At 44.5% G+C, this 13794-nt stretch overlaps 2 protein-coding genes across 3 annotated transcripts in view; one reads left to right on the top strand and one right to left on the bottom strand.

The window, feature by feature from the left end:
* Positions 1-1157, bottom strand: part of LOC117354669 (oocyte zinc finger protein XlCOF6-like) — a 28144-nt gene extending 26987 nt beyond the window's left edge. The window contains exon 1 of the mRNA XM_033932520.1: positions 915-1157. Within this exon, the coding sequence (XP_033788411.1) occupies positions 915-938 (24 nt within the window). The 5' untranslated portion in view covers positions 939-1157. The remainder of the gene's footprint in view (positions 1-914) is intronic.
* A 794-nt stretch (positions 1158-1951) lies between these two features.
* On the top strand, positions 1952-12882 carry LOC117354668 (gastrula zinc finger protein XlCGF26.1-like). Of its 2 annotated transcripts, none has more exons than XM_033932519.1 (3): positions 1952-2541; positions 5041-5167; positions 11368-12882. In XM_033932519.1, exons 1-3 carry the CDS (start codon positions 2518-2520, stop codon positions 12687-12689), a joined length of 1473 nt encoding a protein of 490 aa, XP_033788410.1. In that variant the 5' UTR covers positions 1952-2517; the 3' UTR covers positions 12690-12882. The 2 variants fall into 2 exon arrangements, with proteins under 2 accessions (XP_033788410.1, XP_033788408.1); XM_033932517.1 differs by having other exon boundaries at positions 11365-12882.
* Positions 12883-13794: the final 912 nt, after the last annotated feature.

Raw genomic sequence — 13794 nt, 5'->3', positions numbered from 1 at the left:
GTCTCTTACATGTTCTATATCAGGGATCTCAAAGTCTCTCCTTGACGGCCGCAATCCAGTCGGGTTTTCAGGATTTCCCCCATGAATATGCATTGAAAGCAGCGCATGCACATAGATCTCATGCATATTCATTGGGGAAATCCTGAAAACCCGACTGGATTCGGCCCTCAAGGAGGGACTTTGGGGACCCCTGATGTATAGGTTACGTCTCTTACATGTTGTATATCAGGGATCTCAAAGTCTCTCCTTGACGGCCGCAATCCAGTCGGGTTTTCAGGATTTCCTCCATGAATATGCATTGAAAGCAGTGCATGCACATAGATCTCATGCATATTCATTGGCGAAATCCTGAAAACACGACTGGATTCGGCCCTCAAGGAGGGACTTTGGGGACCCCTGATGTATAGGTTACATCTCTTACATGTTCTATATCAGGGATCTCAAAGTCTCTCCTTGACGGTCGCAATCCTGTCGGGTTTTCAGGATTTCCCCCATGAATATGCATTGAAAGCAGCGCATGCACATAGATCTCATGCATATTCATTGGGGAAATCCTGAAAACCCGACTGGATTCGGCCCTCAAGGAGGGACTTTGGGGACCCCTGATGTATAGGTTACGTCTCTTACATGTTGTATATCAGGGATCTCAAAGTCTCTCCTTGACGTCCGCAATCCAGTCGTGTTTTCAGGATTTCCCCCATGAATATGCATTGAAAGCAGCGCATGCACATAGATCTCATGCATATTCATGGGGGAAATCCTGAAAAACCGACTGGAATACTGCTCTCGAGGACCGGAGTTCCCTACCCCTGCTCTAGATACTTGGATCTCTCAGGGCTGCTTGGGAAGTGCAGCAGAGTTTGCACCAAGATGGAGGCGGGGGGGGGGGGGGTGGGTTAGGGACGGTCTCTTACCCTCGCAGAAGCTCGTGCGGGCATTTTCCCGAATCAGAGGCTGTTTCTAGCGCGGGATTTGTCTCGCGCACCGCCGGAGGGAGGGAGAGAAGGACAAAAAGGGCGATTACGCTGCCAATGAGATGGACGAAAGAACGAAACAAGCTCCGTTGCGCAGTCTACAGACTCATGACATCACATCTCTTCTAGTGCTGATTGGTCAAAATGGTGGGGAGAGGAGGAGTTTGGATTTTGTCCTTCCCTGCTGCTCGTCTCCACAGCACTACCTGCAGCCCTGGCTCCTCCCTCCCATGACATCACAAAGGAGAGGCGGAGCTTCAGAGTGAAAGCTGAGATGCAGCCCTTTCTTCTTGGGTCCAGCCCTTCTAGTGCTGATTGGTCAGAGGGGTCCCGGGGCGGGGAGAGGAGGAGCTTGAGCCTAGTCCTTCCCCCATTTACCAAAGCATCACCTCTAGCCCTAGCTCCTCCCTCCCATGACATCACAAAGGGAGGCGGAGCTTCAGAGTGAAGGCTGAGAGGCGCAGCCTTCTCTGCTTGGGTCCATCCCTTCTAGTGATGATTGGTCAGAGAGGTCCCGGGGGCGGGGAGAGGAGGAGCTTGAGCCTTGTCCTTCCCCCATTTACCAAAGCATCACCTCTAGCCCTGGCTCCTCCCTCCCATGACATCACAAAGGGAGGCGGAGCTTCAGAGTGAAGGCTGAGAGGCGCAGCCTTCTCTGCTTGGGTCCATCCCTTCTAGTGATGATTGGTCAGAGAGGTCCCGGGGGCGGGGAGAGGAGGAGCTTGAGCCTTGTCCTTCCCCCATTTACCAAAGCATCACCTCTAGCCCTAGCTCCTCCCTCCCATGACATCACAAAGGGAGGCGGAGCTTCAGTGTGAAGGCTGAGAGGCGCAGCCTTCTCTGCTTGGGTCCATCCCTTCTAGTGATGATTGGTCAGAGAGGTCCCGGGGGCGGAGCTTGCGCCTTGTCCTTCCCCCGCTGCCCATCTCCACAGCAATACCTCCAGCCCATTTCGGGGTTGGGGAGATTAGAGCGGGTCTAGGGGTCTGGCAGCAGCGGAGGGGGGAAGTTGAAAGCAGCGCGAACGACGGCCAGAGCGGGGCCTGGCCACAGCTATCCAGGCTTTGCCAGGGGGAGGAGACGGTCATGACGTCACAAGGGGGAGGGTGGAGCTTCACGAAGACTAGAGCGCGCCCTGCCAGCTAGTCTAGAGTCTCCTCCTCCTGGGAGGGGCGGAGCTTGTGGAGAGAACGCACTGAGAACCGCAACGCTGGGACGGACGAGCCAATGGCAAGGCTGCCGCTCGGGAGGGCGGAGCCAGGGCTTGGAGAACGGCCTCGGCCTCCTTCCCTCCTCGTCTCGCCCTAGGAACGGAGCCGACCAATGAGTGCCGCAAGGGGCAGAACCCGCCCCAGGAATATTCGGACCAATCGGTGCCAAGAGGAAGCTCGGAAGCTTCCGCGCCGCCAAAGCTTCGGGCCAATCCGAGTCGGGAGGCCGTCCGTGACGTCACCATCCGGCGCCCAACTGCAGGCGAGCCTTGAGTTGCTGCTTCCGCCCTGAGGCTGAGGAAGAGCCTCGCCTTCGTTTGTGATCCTGGGAAATGGCCGCAGGAGCTTCTGCCCAGGTGGGTCTTGTTGAAAGGAGAGAGATTTGGGCTGGGCCGGGTTTCTCGGGCTGAGAGAATCCACCATTCCAAAATGACAACCTAAATTCATTCAAATGATCCAAAAATGTAATAAGAACATGAACATTAAAATATATCCCAAAACTCAGAGGAATTTCACCACATTCGCATATCTCCAAAGTGAACAATGAACAATACATTCATATAATAAGAACATAAGAACCGCCATCTCCAGATCAGACCTTCGGTCCATCAAGTCCGGCGATCCGCACACGCGGAGGCCCAGCCAGGTCTACACCTGGCGTAATTTTAGTCACCCATATCCCTCTGCCTCTCGTAAGGAGATGTGCATCTAGTTTGCTTTTAAATCCTAGAACGGTGGATTCCACAATAACCTCCTCTGGGAGAGCATTCCAGGTGTCCACCACTCGTTGCGTGAAGCAGAACTTCCTGGACTTGTCCCCCCTTAGCTTCAGTCCATGTCACAATCTCAGCTCTGGAATGTTGCTACTCTCTGGGATTCCGGAATCTTGCTATTCATAAGAACATAAGAAGCACCATCTCCAGATCAGACCTTCGGTCTATCAAGTCCGGCGATCCGCACACACCGAGGCCCAGCCAGGTGTACACCTGGCATAATTTTAGCCACCCATATCCCACTATGCCTCTCGTAAGGAGATGTGCGTCTAGTTTGCTTTTAAATCCTAGAACGGTGGATTCCGCAATAACCTCCTCTGGAAGAGCATTCCAGGTGTCCACCACTCATTGCCTGAAGCAGAACTTCCTGATATTTGTCCTGATATTTGTCCCCCCCCCCTACTTAGCTTCAGTCCATGTCCTCTTGTCCGTGTCACAATCTCAGCTCTGGAATGTTGCTACTCTTTGGGGTTCCGGAATCTTTTGTTACTCTTTGGGATTCTGGAATGTTGCTACTCCATTGCAACATCACTGATGAGGTTGCCTCTGAGGCACTGTGGAATGAGGCATTATAAGAACTGCCACCTCCGGATCAGACCTTCGGTCCATCAAGTCTGGCGATCCGCACATGCGGAGGCCCAGCCAGGTGTACACCTGGCATAATTTTAGCCACCCATATATCCCTCTATGCCTCTTGTAAAGAGATGTGCATCTAGTTTTCTTTTAAATCCTAGAACGGTGGATTCCGCAATAACCTCCTCTGGGAGAGCATTCCAGGTGTCCACCACTCGTTGCGTGAAGCAGAACTTCCTGATATTTGTCCTGGACTTGTCCCCCTTGGCTTCAGTCCATATCCTCTTGTCCGTGTCACGTTGGACATTGTAAATAATTTTTTTCCTGCTCTATGTTGTCGATTCCTTTCAGTATTTTGAAAGTCTCGATCATATCCTCTCGCATGGTGGGGAAGAAGATCAAGAAGAGGATTAGCACTGTAAACACACTAGAGCAAGCATGGTCCCTTTTTAAGGACATAATAAAATAGTTCACTATTGTCCTTTTTGGAGATATGCGAATGTGGTGAAATTCCTCTGAGTTTTGGAATATATTTTAATGTTCATGTTATTATTAAATCATTGACTCATTAAATTATTGGATCATTTGAATGAATTTATATTGTAATTTTGGAATAGTGGATTCTCTTGATTTAGAGCTCCTTTTATCAAGCGCGCTAGCGAGGTTAGCACGTTGGACATTTCATCACGCGCTCACCCCCGCGGCCGGCTAAAAAACTAACGCCTGCTCAATGCAGACATTAGCAGCTAGCACGGCAGGCGGTTTAACACGCGGTATTATGTGTGTTAAACCCCTACCCGCAGCTTGATAAAAGGACCCCTAAATGTATTTGATTAGTTGGGAATCTATATGATTTATGTACTTTCTCTCTCAGGGGTTTTTTGTTTGTTTGTATAACTGAATTATATAAACCCAGAAACCCTTCCCTCTGCCCTGAGAGGTCTCCCAAAATAAAACCCAAAACATCTCCCTCTGCCTCACTGAAACAGAACTAGTCTGGGACTGTGTGTTATGTGAAGGTAAATTTTGGTGCAGTGGTTAAAGCTACAGCCTCCACCCTGAGGTTGTGGGTTCAAACCCACGCTTTTCCTTGTGACCCTGGGCAAGTCACTTAATCCCTCCATTGCCCCAGGTTCATCAGGTAGATTGTGAGCCTGCCGAGACAGACAGGGGAAAATGTTTGAGTACCTGAATAAATTCATGTAAACCGTTCTGAGCTCCCTGGGGAGAACGGTATAGAAAATTGAATAAATAATAATAATTTTTTTAAAAAAAAATTTAGGGTTACCATATGGCTCCAGAAAAAGGACGGATTGAGACATCCGGGTTTTACTTCATTTGCTTGCACAGGAAGTAAAACCCGGATGTCTCAATCTGGCCTCCCTTTTTCTGGAGTCGTATGGTAACCTTATGTAAATTTCCCTCCACCCTATGAGCATCAACCCTGGGAGGCCTCTTTCTTGGAAGTGCTGCAGAAGATGAGCATGGTGTTTCTGGTTTCTATTTCAGATGCAGGTGACGTTTGAGGACATCGCTGTCTCTTTTTCCCAGGAGGAGTGGGAGTATTTGAATGAAGAACAGAAGGAGCTTTACAGGGAGGTGATGAAGGAGAATTATCAGACCCTGATCTCACTGGGTAAGGGAGACCTTGGCATCATTACAAAGAGAGAGTGATCCCTTGATATCCTCTCAGGACTGCGCATGCTGGGGTCAGTACTAGGGACTGAGGGGCTGAGTGTTTGGCTTCTACCATGAGATGAATGAGAATATATTTCATTATATGGCAATGCAGTAACGAATGAGGTGTGCAGAGAGACTGTTCAGTCCTGGGCTGTCTGCCATCATATTCAGTGGCTGTATTTGCAGGGCTTCAGTTAGACATCTGGTCAACTAGGGAAGGAAATGCCAAAATGGGGCTCTGTAGAATCAGGTTGTTGTTTTATTATTCAATTTCATACTGGATATAATTGATGTTACCACTCGGCCCTGATTTATTGTGAGAGGCAGAATTTTAATGAGGAAATGATTTTTTTTTGTTCGTTTTCACTTCACACCTTTTATTAGTTTTTGAGGCGGTCATGAGCACTTTAGCACTTGTGTTTATTTGGCACTGAGAAATTCTAAATCTCTACAAAGTATTTTGGGATACCAAATGAGGTAAAAAGAGACCCAAAATGAAAGCCTAAATTGTTGTGCGTCTTTTATTTTTTCTGATCTGTAGACCGCTATTGAATTTAGTGATTCTCTTACTGATATAGCCCAAGAATTAAACATAAAAATGACTTGTCATATGGTTTCTTATTTTTCCAGTGCCTGTTTTAGGTTTTTCAGGCGTGCTGCAATCCCCTTATGCTCTTTGATTGGTTTATTTCTTCTGTTAAAAGGTTTATGCTATTCTGACTTCAGCAATGCTGGCTACTTTGATCATATAGTAGCTGTGATTCTCTTATAGTTATGCAGGCAGTCACGCAGCCTAGGGACACTCTGATGCAGACCGAAGTCCCCTGGGGTTGTAATTTTCATGGGTAGTGGTGATGCTACAAACTCGCCGAAGATAGCCAAACATCTTTCTCAGATTGTTTCCAAATAAATAATGCTAATGATATATATATATATATATATATATATATTGTAGCGGAGCCGGTACCTGTGACTTCAGTGTTGCCGGTCTCTGCTCATTTCAATGCAACCTCGACGCGCTTCCTTAAGGTAGGAAGTCCTGCTGGAACACTCTTCATAATGCAGAATACAAAATCAGTACAAAAACAGTTCGTGGTGCAAAATCAAGTCCCTTTATTATGTACTGGAATGCTGGAGTCTATTTTCCCACGCAGTCCTGACTCCACAATTATAAGGATATTCCACAAACAAAAAATATAGCTGAGTCCAAACAGTAAGGCTCAGCCACCACCTTAATGCAGGTAAGTAAAGTCATAACATAGTCCAACAAAAAACCTTGGCCTCAGATAGTCCAAATAAACATCCAAAAGAAATGCTGCTGCTTTAAACTCCAATAGTCTTTCAGCCTTATAGCCAGTACTGTTAGTAGTGCTGGAACCAAGCCCTGAAGTTCAGCTGGCTTCTTCCCAATCAGCTTCCCTGAACTGATTTGGGGGAGGGGAGTAAGTGAATCCACTATTAAACTTTTCTGTAAAACAGAATGCCACGAATGGCCCCACTAACCCTCCTTGTATGGAAAGTGGATTCTCCCCAAACTACTCACTTCCCTCAGTTAATTATAACCGCCAGAAAGAAAACTAAATAAACTTCTGATCTTCTGGTATTTAAAGTTTAGAACAGAACAAAAACGTTTTTTTTTCTTTCTGCTTTAAATCAGCATAGCAGTATCACACTCATTCCACTCACAGGGTAATTTGCTTTAAGCAACACACAGAGCAATTATTACTGCTACCTTGTAACCTAAGCAGACCTGCCACTTAACTTAGATCCATGGAAGAATCTTCAGGCAGTCCCTCAGTCTGGGTCCAGTCCATGGACTCTGGAACTGTTTGCTGGCTGGTCACAGAGTCAGCGTCAGCTCCCCTCATCTCAATGTCCTGTATCTTGAGAGCAATATCAGGTGAGTACTCTCCTGAAGCAGGTCCAGGAGAAACTAACTTTTTCCTCCTGAGAACCTCCTCTAAATGGCACAACCGAGCACGCCCCGTTCTTAGGGAAGGAGGAGCTATCTGTACTGCAGGCTTAGCTCTTCCTGGTTTCTTGATTATTCCCTTCAGCTGGGGACTAGCAGAGAGAGCAGGCTGCCTTAGAGGCTGTTCCAGGCTATTCCCCAGAGTACCCTCTACTCCCTGAAGGTTATTTGTTTCTACATTAAAGGGCCAGTCAGTACTTTCTTTGCTACTGCTACTCACCCTATCTATTTGAAGAGCCTTTTGTAACCTAGGGCTAGCTTTAGCCCTAACAAGGCTAGGCACGAGTCTAGCTTTAGGGCTAGGATCGTGACAATATATATATATATATATATATATATATATATATATATATATATATATATACAGTGGAACATTGGTTTACGAGAATCTTGGAGAGAACTAGAGCCCAGTCGGGGGAGAGGCATGATCTTCAGGCACCGGCACCTCCTGTGGGTTGGTGCTGCGCGCCGATGCCACATTGGGGGTAAGCATTCAGTTTGGGTGGGGGATGCTGGTTCACATGGGGGGGGTTGAGCGTTCACGGGGGGGCAGCGTTTGTGGACGTGGGGGCGAAGCTGGTTCACGGGCAGGGGGACTTGCAAATTGAGTCATGATTTGTGAGAATGTTTTGCTCGTCTTGCAAAACACTCACAATCTGTGGCACTCATAAACCGAGGTTTGACTGTATATGTGTATGTTTATTTAAAATTTGATTTACCGCTCCTGCATTTTACTGACCTAAGCGGTTTACAAAGTATGAAACGAAAATGAAATTCGGTACTTGAGAAAAACAACTCGATCTGTCCCAAAGGCTCACAATCTAGCTAAAGTACCTGATTAAAATTAATAATAATAATAACTTTATTCTTCTGTACCGCCACAGTCGGATGACTTCTAGGTGGTTCACATCGAAGAAGGCTGGACAATCAGCGAATTACAGAATGCAAGAAGTGAGGGTACAACTTATTACACAAGAAATAGATAAAAGGACAGCATATTACACCGAGATTGACAGAGGGAAAATATAACTTAGTAAGTGGTGAGGCTTCTGTTTAGGAGATGAATTTGTCAAACAGTACGGTTTTAATTGCTTTCCAGAATGCGCTGTAGGTCAGCCTGGTTCTATGAATGTAATTTCCCAGCTCAAAAATCATAGAAATAATGAAAGAAGATAAAAAATTAAAAATAAATCAAATTTAAGAGATAGAGAAGTCTCTGAAGCGGCCTGATAGCAAACAATCGTATTTTAGTGCAGGTCTTAATACAACTCCCGGCACAGATCCGTCACTGGCAGAGCTTGAGAGCATCAAAGAAATGAATATTTCTAAAACATCCACTAAAATTATTATATAGATAGAGTTAAGAGCCATAACCTGTGGGTTCAATTTGTGCAAGTTGCTCAATCCCCCATTGTCCCAGGTACATTAGATAGCGAGTGAACCCACCATGACAGATAGGGAAAATGCGTGAGTACCTGAATGTAAACCGCTTAGGCTATAAGCGGTATATAAATATTGAAATAAATATCTTTATTAAAGAAGAATAAATATATGTGATAATAATGGGAAAGAGAATGGGACTTCTCTACCACTTTTTTTGTGGTTACACATTCAAAGTGGTTGACATATATGCAGGTACTTATTTTGAGCCTGGGAAAATGGAGGATTAACCACGTCCCCTTTTACTAAGCCGAGGTAGAGGTTTCTACTAGTGCTGCCCAATTCAGGAAAAAAAATTTCAATTCGATTCAGCCCATTGAATCGATTTTTCGATTTGATTTTCTTGCCCAATTGGATGTTTTTTTTCAAACATCCCGGTGGGTTTATTTTATAGCCTCTTCACCCCCCTTTGTCTTCTAACCACACTGGCGCTGTGGTATAAACAAAAAAAGACTTTTGCTCTCTCTGTTAAATCCTAGCTCACGTTTGCAGTCTAACACCAGCTCTGGCAGGATACACGTTTCAAATCTGACATATTGTAATCACAAAACAGAAAATAAAATTATATTTTTTACCTTTTGTTTGGTCATTATTCAAATCTTGTTGGTCCCAGTCTTTTTTAAGATCTGACTGGTATTGAGAGTGCGTAAGTTGCTTTCCCCAGGAAAATTTTGGCACGTTAGTCAGTGTTTTGTGTTGCCCCATTTGAATTATTGCAATGGCCTTTTTTGCGGTGTTCCAAAAACTAAACTAAACCTTAAGTTTATATACCGCATCCTCTCTATAAAGATTGAGCTCGGCACGGTTTACAGGAACTTTAAAATAAGGAAGGGAAAACAAAATAAGAATTGTAGGGATGGAACACAGCACACACACACAGGCAGAGGCGTTGCCGTGGCAAGCTCCAAACCCCTTTTATTATGCTTCTGTGCTAATGACATTATAATAACTCCCTTGAGTACATCTCTAACGATTGGTGGATACAAAGTCACACGCATTTACATCGTGTCACCCTCAACTCTGCACGTAGGCAATACCTGAGTCTTTGCACGTATTCAATGCCTGTCAGCTGATGTCCTTTCCCAAATAAGGACTAATTAAATAAGATAAGGGTTAATTTGTGACAAGGAAGGGGGAGAGAGGGAATGATTCAGCATTCTTTCACAGGGGCTTAGAAATCAGTGTGCTGACCTCGCTCTGATTCAGAATGGCGTCCTTTGGTCAAAGACCAGTGCTCTATTTGAGTCTAGCCTTACTTGCGTATGTCCTGTTCCAGTAGGAACTTATCCAAATTCCTTTCTTTCCGTAAGGCTTTGAAAACTTATTTGTTTCAGGAAACTTTAGTAATTTAAAGGGTGAGGTGTATCTGCAGTATCTGTATGTACATTGTTATTTTAATAATAATAATAACTTTATTCTTGTATACCGCATTACCATGGAAGTTCTATGCGGTTAACAGATGAAGAGACTGTACATTTACAGCAAAGTTACAATTTCGTTAATGTTACATTTACATTTTAGACGATACATATTCGGTCAAGTTACCTTTACATTTTAGACGATAAATATATGGTGAAGTTATTTTTGCAGCTAGGTTATATGTTCGGAGTAGTTACATTTGCTATAAGTTAGATACAGCGGTGATACAAATAGCATTGTTACATACGGCGGTAAAGGGTCTGGGGGGAGTAGAGGTCAGAGGAGGAGGGAGGATAAATCAGAGGAATTTGTCAAAAAGGTAAGTTTTAGTTAACTTCCTGAATGTTTGATAGGGGGGGGGGGAATTGGAGATGAGAGTAGAGAGGCATTTGTTCCATTTGCCCGCTTGGAATGCTAGGGATCGGTCAAGGAATTTTTTGTAGAGGCAGCCCTTCAGGGAGGGAAAGGAAAACAGGTAGGTATTTCGAGTACGAGAGGAGCCAGCAATTTCAAGGTGCTCAGATAGGTAAATTGGTGAAGAGCCTGCTAAGGTTTTGAAACGGAGGCAAGCGAATTTAAATGTGATTCTTGCCTCCACTGGCAGCCAGTGGAGTTTGGCGTAATAGGGGCTAACGTGGTCATATTTTTTGAGGCCGAAAATGAGGCGGACAGCGGCATTTTGTACTATTCTTAAACGTTTGATGGTGTTTTTATAGTCTCCTAGGTATATGATATTACAGTAGTCCAATATGCTTAAGATTAATGATTGGACCAGTAAACGGAAGGAGAGGTGGTCGAAGTGGTGTTTGATGGTGCGAAGTTTCCAGAGGGAGCAGAAGCATTTTTTGACCTGGGCACTGGTATGGTCTTCGAAGGTCAAGCATCTATCTAGGATGACTCCGAGTATTTTTATGAAGGGGTTGATAGGATAATCTAGGCCGTTCAGTTTCATGGAAGTGTTTGTTATTTTAATGTGTGTAGTTGTCTGTTTTAATGCTTTTGTATGTACATTGTAACCCACAGATTTTTGTGATATGCAGGATCAAAATATTATAGATAAATACATTTGAATGTTGGCATTGATTGGATCCAATTTGATTTGTTGTGATTTTATTTTATCGTGCTTTCTAAATATTAGGTTTGAATGAATGTATATTTATCGAAGCATGGTTGATTCTTTCACATTTTCTTTCTCAAGCCACACATAGAAAATCTTGGGGCGACATAACCTGTGTGTGACAAGAGGGAGGATAGGTTATATCTTAGAAACCACTGCTGAGTTTTTTTTTAACTTGTGAGTAATATCATCTGTTTATATCCAGCAGATAATCAGATCGCACAAGGATGGAAGAGAGTACAGAATCAAGAAGATCCTTTAAAACTGGTACAAAACCAAATTCGGTCAGAAAAAGTCTGTCCGAATATTTCCCAGGGACCTGAGAGGATTAACGCAAATAATTGCAAGCAAGAATCAAAGAAGCAGAGACACCCTGCAGGAGACTCAAGGAATGGAGTTACTGAGAGAAATGACAGGGAACTCAGTAACATCCTTGAGGACCAGAGACCCTTCCAAATTAATAATAGTGATAAAGTGACTTCTAAATTCCACATTGGCAAGAGGAAAGGAAAGAAACACCAAGATGAATTTACATGTAATAAGAGCTCCCCTGTAATTTCAGAATTCCAAATGCACAAAAGGAATCATAAAAATGAGAAACTATTTATATGTACTGAATGTAATAAAAGCTTCACTCGAATTTCAAATCTAAAATGCCACAAGAGGATCCACACGGGAGACAAACCATTTACATGTGCTGAGTGTAATAAAAGCTTCACTCAACTTTCAGGTTTAAAAAGACACCAAATGATCCATACAGGGAGCAAACCATTTGCATGTTCTGAGTGTAATAAAAGCTTCACTCAGCTTTCAAATCTAAACGTTCACAAACAGACCCACACGGCAGTCAAACCATTTACGTGTACTGAGTGCAATAAAAGCTTCACTCGGCTTTCAAATCTAAAAGTTCACAGAGAGACCCACACGGCAGTCAAACCATTTACGTGTACTGAGTGTAATAAAAGTTTTACTCAGCTTTCAAATTTAAAAATTCATGAACAGATCCACACGGCAGTCAAACAGTTTACATGTACTGAGTGTAATAAAAGTTTTACTCAGTTTTCCGTTCTAAAAAGACACAAAATGATCCATTTAGAGTACAAACCATATAAATGTACTGACTGTAATAAAAGCTTTGCTCAGATTTCAGCTCTGAAATTTCACCAACAGATCCATGTAGTAATTAAGCCATATACATGTACTGAGTGTAATAAAAGCTTCACTCTGCTTTCAAATCTAAAATGTCACAAGAGGACTCACACGGGGTACAAACCATATACATGTGCTAGATGTAATAAAAGCTTCACTCGGTTTTCAAATCTAAAATGTCACAAGAGAATACATACTGGGTACAAACCATATACATGCACTGAGTGTAATAAAAGCTTCACTCGGTTTTCAGATCTAAAATATCACCAGAGGCTCCACATGGGAGATAAACCTTATACATGTGCCCAGTGTAATAAAAGCTTTGCTCTGCTTGCTTATCTAAAAAGACACAAAAAGATCCACAAAGGGTCCAAACAATAAGCTTCACTCAGCTTTTAGTTCTAAACACTCGAGCGCAGACTCGCACAGTAGTCAAATCATGTACATTATTCATATACTAGTCTTTAAGTCTGTTACATTAACGGGTGCTAGAATAGATGTGTCTGTCTGTCTTTCTTTCTGTCTCTCTGTCTCCTTAGCCGCTGGCTGTCTGTTTGTCTGTCTTTCTCACTCCTTGGCCGCTGTCTGTCTGTCTTTCTTTCTCTCTCTCTCCTTGGCCGCTGTCTGTCTTTTTTTCTTTGTCTCTCTCTCTTTGGCCGCTGGCTGTCTGTAATTCTTTCTATCTGTGTCTCTCCCTGGCCCCCTGTCTGTCTGTCTTTCTTTCTCGCTCCTTGGCCGCTGTCTGTCTGTCTCCCTGTCCCCTTGTCTGTCTGTCTTTCTTTCTGTTTGTCTCTCTGTCGCTCTCCATGGCCCCCTGCCTATCTCTCTCTGGCCCCCCGAGCAAACCAAGATTGCTGCCTGCCCCCAGCACACCCATCCCCCCAAAGCAGCCCCTTTTCCCTCTCCCCCTCCACTTTCCTGTGCAGCAGTAGCAGCCGAACACCTCTCAGCACCTCGAAGGACACCCTCCTGCCGTTGCTTTCACCGCCGCACAAGCCGCAAATGGAACACAGCACGGAAGCACAAATCACGGTGGCAAGGATCCATGCCATTTCAACTGCATGCGCGGGTAAGGGTTTTATTATAGAGGATTTAGGGGGAGTGTGTGGCGCAGTGGTTAAAGCTACAGCCTCAGCACACTGTTCCTTGTGACCCTGGGCAAGTCACTTAATTCCCCCCCCCAATACCCCAGATGCATTAGATAGATTGTGAGCCTACTGGGACAGACAGGGGAAATGCTTGAGTACATAATAGCCTTACTGGGTCAGACCAATGGTCCATCAAGCCCAGTAGCCCGTTCTCACGGTGGCCAATCCAGGTCACACCTGGCCAAAACCCAAGATGTAGCAATATTCCATGCTACCAATCCAGGGCACTCAGTGGCTTCCCCCATGTCTTTCTCAATAACAGACTATGGACTTTTCCTCCAGGAACTTGTCCAAACCTTTCTTAAAAACAGCTAAGCTATCCGCTTTTACCACAACCT

This window comes from Geotrypetes seraphini, chromosome 2, assembly GCF_902459505.1.
Source record: "Geotrypetes seraphini chromosome 2, aGeoSer1.1, whole genome shotgun sequence".
In the NCBI taxonomy this organism is placed as follows: domain Eukaryota; kingdom Metazoa; phylum Chordata; class Amphibia; order Gymnophiona; family Dermophiidae; genus Geotrypetes; species Geotrypetes seraphini.
Note: the sequence above shows the minus strand (reverse complement) of the source record. Positions and strands in the feature narration are given on the sequence as shown.

Excerpts from the sequence above, each read along its gene's own strand:
- LOC117354668 (XM_033932517.1), top strand. The coding sequence starts at position 2,518 with ATGGCCGCAGGAGCTTCTGCCCAG. Across the intron at positions 2,542-5,040 it reads CCGCAGGAGCTTCTGCCCAG|ATGCAGGTGACGTTTGAGGA; the intron begins GTGGGTCTTGTT and ends TTTCTATTTCAG. Across the intron at positions 5,168-11,364 it reads TCAGACCCTGATCTCACTGG|CAGATAATCAGATCGCACAA; the intron begins GTAAGGGAGACC and ends GTTTATATCCAG.